The sequence below is a fragment of the Chlamydotis macqueenii genome, chromosome 1, assembly GCF_036417535.1.
Source record: "Chlamydotis macqueenii isolate bChlMac1 chromosome 1, bChlMac1.mat, whole genome shotgun sequence".
Taxonomy (NCBI): domain Eukaryota; kingdom Metazoa; phylum Chordata; class Aves; order Otidiformes; family Otididae; genus Chlamydotis; species Chlamydotis macqueenii.
The window spans coordinates 205,077,936-205,090,571 of record NC_141556.1 but is presented as its reverse complement, the minus strand read 5'-3'; the positions used below and the strand labels follow the sequence as shown (position 1 = coordinate 205,090,571).

Here is a 12,636-nt window from a genome sequence, read left to right as displayed (position 1 = left end):
CCGTTACATCGTTAACAACATGGAGGCAAAGAACCAGACAAGCAGAATTGTACTTCTTGGATTATCTTGACTAAATAAGCCCTATATTTAAACTGGATCACTGAAACATATATGTATGTTGTGTATCTTTGTATACATATGCATACATACATACATGCATATATATATATATTTTTTTTTTATATATATATATATATATATATATATATCTGCATGTGCCTTCCATTGCTTCAGGCTGTGTTGCCCAGTGTTGTCAACTGCAATGTGTAACCATAAATCAGGTATATCCAAAATGGTGTCCCCTACTTCAGAAAAATAATCAAGTTTATGCCAGATCAGCACAAAGAAGTGACTCACTCAGGAGCACTGACAGAACCGAGTATTCATGTCAAGCCATGTAAGCCAGTACCTTGGGCTATGTAAAACTCTGCTAGAAAAGAGAGGGAGGGTGAGACAAACATCCAGATCTCACCTTCCCAGCAGAAAAGACAACACTTCACCAAGCTGAAATGGAAAGCAGGAGTTTAGATACCCATGGAAGGTATGAGATCACTGAAAGCTTATGCCTGCCATTTCGGTTCAGTATTTCCCTTCACTGAGTGGCTGGGTATCTTATCTCTGTCCTCTGTGGCCCTGCTTTCATCCCATGCTACCGTGACTCTGCTGGAGCACTGGTGTGAGTAAAGGTCTTTGGGGTTAAGCCTATCATTTCCCCAGAGAAAAGGGACAGAGCAGTGAAAGCCTGTCTTGGTAGCGATCTTATAGATTGAACTTGGCCAGCTTTTCTGCTTAAGTTGTGAAAATCACTTGAAATATCTTTCCCTGTGGGGCTATATATTCTTCTACAGTTCAGCAAGGTACTTCTGCCAAGATTTTTCTCTTTCATCTCAAAATGATGGAGTAGAGTATTTTAAAAATCTGGTTTAGTATTTGTCTTTTGTCTTGTTTTCTGTTAATGAAGTAGTGGACTTTTAACTTCCAGTAACTGGTGTTGTGGTTAACATTTAGGCAATCAGGAAAGGCCATAGGTACACGCTGGTATTAACAGGCACACCATGAAATGCAGAGGCAAGAGGAAGCGCAATAATCAGATGCCGTGCTTGCAAATCACTCAAATCACTGCTGAATTGATAAATAACTTTTTTTTTACAGCTTTTTTTTTCTGGACAGCTTTCTGTTTTACTTCTTGTTTATTTGTTTTTAATACTTGCTATTATTTTTCTTTACATAGATTGTCAAAATGAAAATGAGCAGATGACAAAGTTAAGCATCATTTTACAGAGATAAACAAGAACGAGTGGGCTAACTAGACTAACTAAACACATTAAATAATGAATTCAGGGCGACAGAGGAAAATAGAAAGGAGAAACACACTATATATTGGCTTTAATACGTGTAAATTTTTGTTTGTGTGTGATGCAGTCAGCAGGTAATGCCTACTGCAGAAACTCATTGTCATATGGGGGTTACACCTGTTGTGTTAATGCTCAGCCTTTTAATTGATGTTGGTCTGGATCAAACCTTGTTGTGACACCACCATCTTCAATTCAACTGTACCTCGAATACTCTGTTCAGTTTTGGGCCCCTCGCTACAAGAAAGACACTGAGATGCTGGAGCACGTGCAAAGAAAAGCAACAAAGCTGGTGAAGGGTCTGGAGCACAAGTCTTACGAGGAGTGGCTGAGGGAACTGGAGTTGCTTAGTCTGGAGAAAAGGAGGCTGAGGGGAGACCTTGTCACTCTCTACAGCTACCTGAAAGGAGGTTGTAGCAAGGGGGGTGTTAGTCTCTTCTCCCAAGTAACAAGCGATAGGCCAAGAGGAAATGGCCTCAAATTGCACCAAAGGAGGTTTGGGTTGGATATTACGTCCAACGATTGGACTCAATGATCTTAAAGGTCCTTTCCAACCTGAATGATTCTATGATTCTATGAGTTAGACAAGGAGGAATTGGATACTCTTAAATTATGAAGAGAAGCTATTTAATTTCCCTGGTGCTATTTAAAGTACTAATGACATAGAAGATGTCATTATGTGACATTCAGTGCATGCCCCTTTGTTTTAGTACAGAAGAAAACAGGAAAAAAAACTCTGTTTGAATGATGATATTTGAGGTACTAGATGGCTGTGTGTTGTACAAGTTCTTCACACCAGAGATTTGGCAAGGGACGATATTCTATCATATGCTAATACAAGTCTAAATAGAAAATGTACTTGCTTATTCCTTTATTTAAAAAAAATGTGCTGCAATCCTCTTACAGTAACAGTAATTCCTGCAAATCTTTCTGTGTTCAAATAGCTTATGTTTGTGACTGGCACCTTAGAAATCTGAGAAGTTTAAGTGACTAAGTGAATAGACACGATGCAGTTCGTGAACATTAATTTCTCAACAGCTGTGGCCAAGCAGTGTGGGACGATTGCTCTCTTCACCAGTGCAGGTATTGGAGCAGTTGTTTCCTTTCCACAGAAAACATCTCCTTTCTAGTCTCAGCAGAATCTACCATCGCCTCCATGGCAGGGATGCCATTAACACACACTTGCAGGCACTTCTCTCTTAACAGATGGTAGCCCCTGGACTAAAGCATTTTGGATTTCAGTAGAAATAACTTCCTACTTCACCTTTGCCTCATGCCCATTTTGTTTCTTGTCTCTCATCAGGAAGCTGAGTGGAAACAACTGTTAATATAACATAACACAATCTTCAAAATGCTGTTTCTGCTACAGCTTTTCATTGAAGTTATTTTCCTCCCAAGAAGTAAGCATTAAACTTCAGCCCCACAAAACACTATGGGAGAATGTCAGCAGGCAGCTGAGATCTGCCTCTGTATTTCTCCTACTATTCTGCCTCTGCATTCAGGCTGAAAGCCACCAAGGGTTGATATCTGTGAGTGTCCCAGCTCAGGTCCCCTGCCCTGGTCTTCTTTCTTGCACAAAATGGTATTTTCACCTGCAGGTCCCATGGGCAAAATAAGACTGTTTTCACCATTAAACCAGATCGGTACAAGATGACCCACGTCCCTGGAACTTCTATATTCCTCTTATTTTCCAGGAAGGAAAAATAAAAGCACTTGCCCTCAAGAAGTAACTCTCCATTTCTGGCTAAAAGTCTCTTATAGTAGAGTTAACAGCCAGAACATCGTAATCTGTATCTGAAATGTCTCCATTGTAGGATCACTAGCAATCACTTACCAGAAAACAGTACTCGTATTCTGTTGATTAATGGACATCACCTTTAGGAAGTAGAATACAGAGAGAGTGGTCAGATTATATATCAATCAGGTTGCAATCATGGGAGTTATCACTTTTTGTATGTAAACTCACTCTATGCAGTATCACAGGCCCCAAATTCTGTCTCTCCCCAATCTCCCTTGCAAGATATCTTTGCTGAAGTTTTGGGGAGTTTCAAGACACAAGTCATGGGTAGGCCATCTCCTTTCTAGCTGTTTATGCCTTTAAAGATCATGGTATCTGAATCTTCTGTCTTGTGCCCAGATATGCTGCAATGAGTATCAAATAGGGGTTTTGTGCCAGAGAAAAACCCAAACCAGATTAAGACTCTCCTGCAGTCACAGACTGATATGCGTGGAAAGTGTGTATTAAGGTCCCTGCTTCAGAGAAGTGTTTAATTCTATGTAGAAACTGTCAAATATCAAGAGAACCCAGTACAGAATACTAAATGGCTTTACAGTTAAAACACATGCATAGGTTGGGTGTTCAATTGCATGCTCTGAATCAGGCAAAATCCCCTTTTCCAGCATCCCAGAGGTCAGCTCTAATTACCAGCTCGTTATTTGTTTTGGTCAGATCTGTTCCTTTTTGTAAGTGGAAGTTCGGGGAGGATTTCTGGCAGAAGGAGATCCTCCCTTGCTGCAAATGGAGACGCACCTCCAACCATTCGCTCTCAAAACCTTCCACTTTCCAGAGAGTTTTACTCCTTTTTAATTTTTGTCAGTTTGGTTGATTGTCAACTGACAGAGCATTTGGATGCATGTATAAAGAGGGTAAGTGAAGAGGTGAGCGTGGTCTCCAGCACACTGTAGGGTATTCAGGGTTGAAGTGTTTCAACACATCGAAGAGTCTTCGACCAGTTCATGGGCTGAGCTTGGTTCCCTGTCTGTAGGACAGGAGTCACCTCCTCGGCTGCCTTGTCTGTTTTGATGAAGGAAGGCCTCTGTATTTTTCACATTTGAGATGGCATGGTGAATTAGAGAGGTTCTGCTGTGATTAAAATAAAAAAAAAAAAAAGTTAATTGCAGTATTGCCATTTAAAATTTTCCTTATTTTCAAGACACTTGAACATTTGAAATATACTCCAGTGTCTCAAGCACTGCATAAAAACTTTATTCCCTGAAGAGACCAAGTAGTAATTCCTAACGCTGTGTAAGTAGGGTCTGGGACTTTGTAGTTGCTCTACCTTTTATGTGCATGTGATTGAAGAAAGAGTCTCCCAGCTCCCCCTTGTGTGGATGCTCTACTTCTGCTACATCAGGCAGAAAACAACTGTGATTTGTGCTGCTTTTGATCAGACATTTCCAATGCTTTGCTGCTGGAAAGCAGAATAATACTGTCACAAATTTTAAATTAACAAAATATGCCTAGGAGGGATTGGTAACTCGTGTTCATCTGATTAATGTCAGACTTGTAAAGTCTGTTCTCCAACAAAAAGGGCAGCAAATGCTCAAGTGAGAGGTGTTAAAAAACAGAGACTCTCCATTTCAGTGGATCTTTCTGTTTTAGTTACAATCTCTCAGTGCAGCACCCAGGACCAGATCACGAAATCAGCCAGCATTAAGGGAGTTGAATTATGTCGTGTCTGTGTTCACTTTTACTTAGATTTGAAGTGGCTATCCCACTGTAGTGCAGCAAGCAGCCAAGTCAGTACCTTCCCCCCAGGCCTTATTACTGACAACAAGCTTAGCATGGATCTGCATATTCAGCAGCCCAGTGGATAGGTGTTATGTACTGGGAAATACGGGCAGGATTTGAAAACACAGGGTATTTTTTGTACAATCCAATTTTTGCTCTCAAATTGGGGCGTGGGGGATTTTTTTTTCTAAAATGTCCATGTTCTGACAGGAGTTCTTTGATGCAGCTTTTGTCTAACAGGTTTCATCTGATGATAATATTTTGCTGCTCAACAGTGGAATCAAGGCAGCACTGGTAGCAAGTACATTCTGTGCCACCTGATGTATTTTTATGGGTTTATTTTTCCCTTATGTACATTTCTATTCCTTCAAGTTGTGCTTGGAGACATTTCCAATTTCAGCATTCCGCCTGTCTCATGTAATTCAATTGTAAGCCTTTCTGGGCAAGGACCATATCTGGATTCTGCTTTCAGGTTTCATTACACAGCAGTTCTGCAAAGTGATCTTTTAAAAAAGTATCATGATGAAAGAAGGAACTTATCCACAGGGATTTGACGTGTGAGAAGAGCAGCATCCTGATCTCCTAAACTGTCAGCAATACTATACCCACAGGCACTCCTGCCTCCATGTGCTCCATCTCCATTGGAAATGATCAATGTGATAGCAGATTTTGCTTAGAGTTTCTGTTAGATGGGAAGAGGTTGTTTTCTTTATTTCACTTTATCATTTTCACATTTACTTCTCTTTAGGTGTGAACAGAAAAGTTACCTACTCCCTGGCAGACTCCGCCGGTGGTTACTTCTCTGTTGACCGGTCATCAGGAATCATTATTTTGGAGCACCCACTTGACAGAGAGCTTCAGTCTTCCTATAACATCAGTGTGAAGGCCTCAGATCAGAGCATCGTGCTGACCTTGTCCTCGTTTGCCACCGTTACCATTACAGTGCTAGACATTAATGACAACCCCCCTGTGTTTGAAAGAAGAGATTATCTTGTTACAGTACCTGAGGACACCTCACCTGGCACCGAAGTCCTTTCCGTTTTTGCTACAAGCCAAGACATTGGTACAAACGCTGAGATTGCCTATCTCATCAGATCGGGGAATGAGAAAGGGAAGTTCAGGATTAACTCAAAAACAGGTTTGTAAAGTGACTCTTACTTGTAATGCAAAATTAACGCAACAGAAAAACACGAATGCTTTGGGGAAGACTCTTGGACCAAAAAATTTCCAGGAACAGAGACTCAGAGCTTGTCAATGTGGAATTAGTAGCACAGTTAAAAACCAATTTTAGATTGGAGAGTTATGTAAATTACGGTCACACTCAGCTGCCTCCACTCAAGTGGAGAATACTTTTCTCCATTAGCATGTCTGCTGAAGTCAATGTAGATGTGACAACCCATTAGCCAAACTGTGCAGCCCTTACAGTTATCAGTACTTGCAGTGTTTACCTGCTTACTAGCTGAGTACAGCCTCAACAGTCTGGACCTTAGCAAGCATCAGACAGTGCTATCAGGACCAAATAGCTGGCAGTCCCAACAGGTCAGGCCATGACTGCCTTTTTATACAGCTGTTTATATCTTCACTGACTTAGATTGCTCCTGATTTGTCAATTGATTTCGGACATGGTTTGGGATATTTTTTTGTTGTTGTTATACATCACATTTTAAAAACATACTGCTGCTTCTGTTTAAGAAATACTAAGAAATTTGCTACCTTATTTGGTGCAAATGGCTCGGGTTTTTTTTTAATTTCCTTAGTGGGATATATTCCTTATCCTTATTGAGGTTTTAATCCATCAACAGTGAGCTATGATTCTTCTGTGCTTCCTGTAGTGGATCCCCTTATTCTGATAACATTCGAGATGACCAGTACAAATCAGCCACCAGAGTTTCAGAGCCAAACAATCTTGATTTTGAAAGCTGAAGGTAACACTTCTTTGAGTGCAGCTGCAATGACCAGTAACCTGGAAAATCTCAAAATGATGCATTGTGTCATTTATATTATTGGTGCAAAATTTTCTCTCGACTCTGTGGACGCCACTGCCTTACATGTAAGGGACTTAACATAATTCTGTGTTCTGTGTTATCTTCGTAATGTTGATTAGTGCTAACAAAATTTAAACATAAATACGCCTAGTCAGTGATACTTAACTTCACATTTGACAATGAAGCCAATGAGATAAATCAATAAAAACCCATAATGAAGCTTAATCACACAGGGAAAAAAAAAAACCTATTTATTATTCATTAATGTGTGACAGCTCCATTATTATCGGTTTAGAGGCAGGAGCTCAGTTTCCGGACAGCCGGGTGCTGATGTAGTGTGCGTGATCAGGGCTTGAAAAATAATGCCCTTCACACCATTTATCAGTGGGAACTCTCTGCTAGCCACTTGGAAGCTTCTCTTCAGGGCTCCTGCTTCCAGCAAGTCATGCTGAAAGGTAGGATTCATTTGGAGAGAGCCCAGATGAGATTAAGAAGAATGATCTGAGGTCTGTGAAATGTGGCTTACCAGGAAAGACTGAAGGAATTGAGGCTATTTAAGCTAGAAAAGAGAGGACATGCTGTTCGTATTCAAGCCTGTAAAAAGTACCTGTGAAGAGGAGGGGAATAAACTGTACTCCATGCCCACTCATGAGAAAAGAATCTGTGAATGGTCTTAAATTGCATTTGGATTATTTTGGTTAAATGATAGGAAGAAATTCCTAACTGTAACGATTATTAAGTACTGAAATACATTTCCTTAGAAGGTTAGGAAACTGATGTTGTTGGATGTTTATAAGAACATTAGAGAAGAGTACCTTCAAGAATGATTAGGTTTAGCTGACCTGTGTTGGGCAGCAGTTGGACTAAATGACCTTTAAGCCCCATACATCCCTGCTCCTGATGGGTCTATGTTTAAAAGGATTTGGCTTGCCAAGGTTAAGGATTTGATTTTAAGTCTTTCCTGCCATGCCCAGTATTACTTCTCGCAAGGCGTCACTAGTAATATGTGCACAACCCACTCCCCTCTTCTTGTTAAGGTTATGGGTACATGGGAAACAAGTGGAGGGCTTGCACAAAAATAATTTCTGCAGATCTGGGTGCATGGAGTGAGTCAAGTTACAGAGAATCTTAGTTTTGATTGTGTAGTGTGGGAACTCAAAATTTGTAAACCTAGTTGAGTCAGGAAGTCCCTGTTTAATCACATAAATGATAGACAACTGATTTCTCAAAGGTATTCATACTCCATTCATTTGTATTTAATTTATGAGAAGTTGATTATGTGGGAGTGAATTTCTGTTGACTTGTCAGGGCTGATTTCCAGGGTCAGGATCCAGTTCTCCCGCAGACTGTGCATAAGCCCAGGCAAATGGGTGCATATGGCCCCCACTTCTCCATCTACAATACTGGTATAATAAAAGTTATTTTAGTGAGAAAGCATTCATTGCTTCATGCTCTGTGAAGGTCCTTTCTGCAGAGTCAACCCAAGTGCTGCAATTGGCATCATTCTTTAATCAAACGGCAGCAGTAGAAAGCTGACCAAATATTTTTATTGGATCAGGCAGTGTTACAGTTAGAACAGCATATTTTGCATGTGTGCCATGGTGATAAATAGCATGCTGTACTGTTTACTACAGTCAAATCCCTGAGTCCATAGCATTATTTATTTTTTGCTGGCTGTTGACATTCCCTCCCTTACTTCAAAGGAGCGATTTCCATTTTTGAAGCATTGGATTATGAATCGTGTAAGGATTTCTACTTAGTAGTGGAAGCAAAAGATGGAGGTACTCCAGCCCTGAGTGCAGTTACCACTGTGAACGTAAATGTGACAGATGTTAATGACAATGCACCGAAATTCAGCCAGGTGGTCTACAGCGCAGTCATCAGCGAGGACGCCGCCATTGGTGATTCGGTGATAATGGTGAGTGTGGCCATGGGCGGCATTTAGGTGGGATGAAGCTCTCTGCGACATGATCTTTAATAAAATACTGCCGCATTGGTTAATGATGATAACTACTGTATCCTGAGTTGCCCAAACAGATACTCTGTGTCTGCTACTGCTTTCCAGGCTGCTGTCAGTTTGCCCCCAAAATAAAGTAGTAGTAGCACCGACTGTTTCTTTTTAACCCCGATATGCTGTCAAAGAGCAATAGCCTTTTTAAGGCATTGCATTTCATGAATCAGCTAGAAACAAGGGGGTTTTATTGGAAAGGTAAAATTCAACTTTTCAGTGAAATACGTCGTATTTGTGCCGTCTGGCATGCTGTGTGCCATACCCAAGCCTCACAATACTCTCATCTTGTAACTTGTGGATCCAGAAAGAAAGTGTTATACGGAATATTAAGATTAAAATATTGTGTATGTTTTAAGGCTTCAATTTTGAAAAGGTCCAAGGTGAGCCTCCTATCAAAAACTGATTGGCTTGATGCTGTAGAGGTGTACAGTTGAAATGTAACTAGTCTGATGGAATATGAAGTCTTACTACTTGGGGTGTTGAGCAATTAATGTAGCATACAGGTGGCTTAATATTTGTTTTTTCTAATTTTCACTCTTCTCTCAAAAAAAGTTGATAGCAGAAGATCTGGACAGTCCTTCCAATGGCCAGATTCATTTTTCCATAGTGAATGGGGATCGAGACAATGAATTTTCAGTTGATCCTATTCTGGGACTCGTGAAGGTTAAAAAGAAATTGGATCGAGAAAGGGTAAGACATGTGGGACTTCTTAACTTTAAATGGCTTACAGATGTGTATTGATTTCAACTCTGCTGCTAGCTCATTTTGAAGAAGCTTCTTTTATACTCTGCAATGATCAGCCTAAGATGCTCCAAGTGGTCTAGAAAGTTCCACTTCTTCCCACTCCAGCCCATCTACAAGCCAGCTGCTCTACTAGCATTCTCATCCTGCACCAACACAGCAACTGGGGCTAGGTCGAGGAAAAAAGCAACCCTGGATTTCTCCTGTGGTGCCACCGGCAGCTGTTGCTGTATTAATTGCCTCCTCTCTCCTGCGCGTGCAAGCACACACGTGCAGCAGCGTGTGCAACAGAGTGATTACAACATACTCCAGATTGTGGCACCAAGCACCGCACTGAGATCTCAGCCATTAATTAGCGCTCTGCAAAACGTGTCACTGGGGAGGTGGTGTTATGAAGTGGCCAGGCTGTACCAAAAGTGAAAGAGTGCTTCATTTAACAGACTCTGCTGCTTTGTTTGCTCACTAGATTATTCATTCAGGGTGATTTATCACCATTTTGCCATAGCTAGCAATTAGCAGCTTTTGGAAAAAAAAAACAAACAAAACCAGTTGTCTGTGCTACTAGCAGGCCAGGAGAAGGCTACACGGCTTCAGAAGTCTTGCGACACATGAAGAAATCCGTGCCTCCTGCCTCCAAGCAATGCATCCACAAAACTGGGGAAGCTGATTGCTATCCTCAAAATATGGCTCAGCTGGAAAAGCTCTCTACTGGAAGCAAGGCTACTGCTTAAAATAGTGGCAAATATCATTTCTGTATTATCACAAAGGCAAGATTAAATTGTCAGTGTTTGGTGGGAGAATGACTTTACTGCAGAGATTTGAGGACAGGGAAGTAACGGTGGCTGTGCACATTATGAATTTGCTGTAACATATTTCTTTTAAATGGCACAGGCTTAATTTCTTAATATGATTTTATTTAGTTTCTGAAGTGCACTTAGGTACATCTGCCTTCAGACACACACGTTCACCCTCACCGGCATGTGCATGATTAATGCCAGTTCTGTTCGATCTGCAATTTCCAAAGTTTCCCATGGTTAAAATAAGCTGTGATATTGTCTTTTTCTTTGCTTCCTTGGCACATTTCCTAGACACAGGTGTTTCTGACCCCTTCAGGGAAAATTATACATGATGCCCCATCTGCTGTAGATCCCCAAAGGCAGTGCTGACTCCCAGGTTTCAGTGGTTTAAGGAAACTCTTTTCCAGAGCTGTAATCACATAGAAACCATGACTTTTGCCATCTACCTTTCTGGGATGCATTGAAACGAAGGCAAACACACACAAAATTTGGGAAAGATCTCACAAAACTGTCAGTCTTGTCTTTAGCTAGCAGTAGAAATTACAGCTCAAAAGGGGGAAAAAAAAAAAGATTAATTCTCTACCCCAGTTTCTTGATTTTCCATAGTTCAGGATTCTTCCTCTCTCCTGTGTCATTATGTCCCCATTAAATTGTGTCTTTCGCTTTCCTACAACTCCCCCAAAAAACTGTTTCCTTTTTCTTTAGATTTGTCCCACGTCCCAGAAGAGCCTCCTTGTTTTGTACACTTTGCCTGTACTCCTCCCTCCTCCCCAGATGGCTTTTATTTTTCAAATGGCTTTGGATTTCCTCCCACTCTGAAGAGGCACCTTTAACTTTACGGTGTTCCCCTCTGCAGGGGCGTGTTGTTCCCCTTTCCAGCCCTGCACCGAGAGGCTGGAGCGGGGTGTTTTATCCTGCGTGTTTTGCCATAGCTCATTCCGTCATAGAAGGATTCACAGGCAGACGTGTCAGCAGCTCTCCCGGGGGAGCATGGAGTGATATACAGTAAAAAGCAGTTGTAAGACGTGGAGAGGCTGACATAAGGATGGAGTTCATAAAATCAAACTGTCAGCCGTAAGCTGTGCATAGACAGAGCTTTTGCAAATTGTCACGTAGGCTCACACCTCACACAGGGGCACATGCATGCGGAGAGGGCCCATGGGTGATGCACTGAACTGCCCACACCGTGCTGAGTAGTTTGTGTCTGTGGCAAACAAGTGGGCTTAAAAACCCCTTATCTTCTGCTGAATGGTAGATAGATAATATCCTGTTGCTACAGAGATTGTTGTCTTCAGTAGTCCCAAATATTTTCCAGGGTATTTAAGCCAACAGCCTGTAAACTTTTTCTTGGTTCTTCATTGCCATGTTAGAAAAACAGTATGTCAAACTGAGGTAGGCTCTAATAAGCAATTTATATAATATCCTGGAAACCAACCCTAAGATAAATAGACTTAGGTCACATATCTCAGCTGGCACCTAGGAGAGATGAAAATGTTAGCTACAGTAGTATTGCCTGAGTTTGGATATTATCCGTCGTTTGGTTTTTGTCTGCCCCTTTGTTGCAGAAGTGCATAATCTGATACAGTTATTTTAATACGGTGAAGCTGTTACGTCTATTGATAGCCTTAGAAGTTGGGACACAGTGTGGCAATAAACAGGATGATGTTATACTAAGGGCAGGGAAGGTAATGAGGCCAGACGACTTTCCTTAGAAATCGTAGGTGGTGCACTGGATGTAAAGAACATGAGTTAAAATTTAGGACCGCTTTCACAATGATTTAATGTTTTCACCTTTTTGCAGATATCTGGTTATTCATTAGTTATCCAGGCAAGAGACAGCGGCATCCCTCCTTTGTCTTCATCTGTGACGGTCAACGTGGACATTTCTGATGTGAATGATAATAGCCCTGTATTTACTCCAGCCAACTATACAGCTGTAATTCAAGTAAGTTTATCCTGCACATCAAAAACTTCTCTGACTTTCAAAATACAAAAGCATTTGCTTTCAGTTAAGCAGCTTTTGATGATTTATCTGCAAAAGATATATCAAGTGGTCTTATTTAAAGGAAAGTGTAAACTTGTCTGTCTTAAGTCTTTGGCAAGATTCTGTTTGCTGAGACTCCTTAATCTCAGCATCTGTCATACATTTTAGCATTCATCCCTGTTGCACCAGGTACTGTGGCCTCAAAAACTCTGCGCTGGGATGAGTTTGTGCTTCTTTACGTCTTGCTCAGGGTGC

At 41.1% G+C, this 12,636-nt stretch overlaps 1 protein-coding gene across 2 annotated transcripts in view; it reads left to right on the top strand.

Moving 5' to 3' along the window:
* Positions 1 to 12,636, top strand: part of FAT3 (FAT atypical cadherin 3) — a 320,633-nt gene that overhangs the window by 265,463 nt on the left and 42,534 nt on the right. For both annotated transcript variants that reach the window (XM_086742769.1, XM_086742759.1), the window contains exons 13-16: positions 5,612 to 6,001; positions 8,552 to 8,766; positions 9,412 to 9,549; positions 12,199 to 12,342. In XM_086742769.1, coding sequence (XP_086598895.1) covers positions 5,612 to 6,001; positions 8,552 to 8,766; positions 9,412 to 9,549; positions 12,199 to 12,342 — 887 coding nt within the window. The remainder of the gene's footprint in view (positions 1 to 5,611; positions 6,002 to 8,551; positions 8,767 to 9,411; positions 9,550 to 12,198; positions 12,343 to 12,636) is intronic.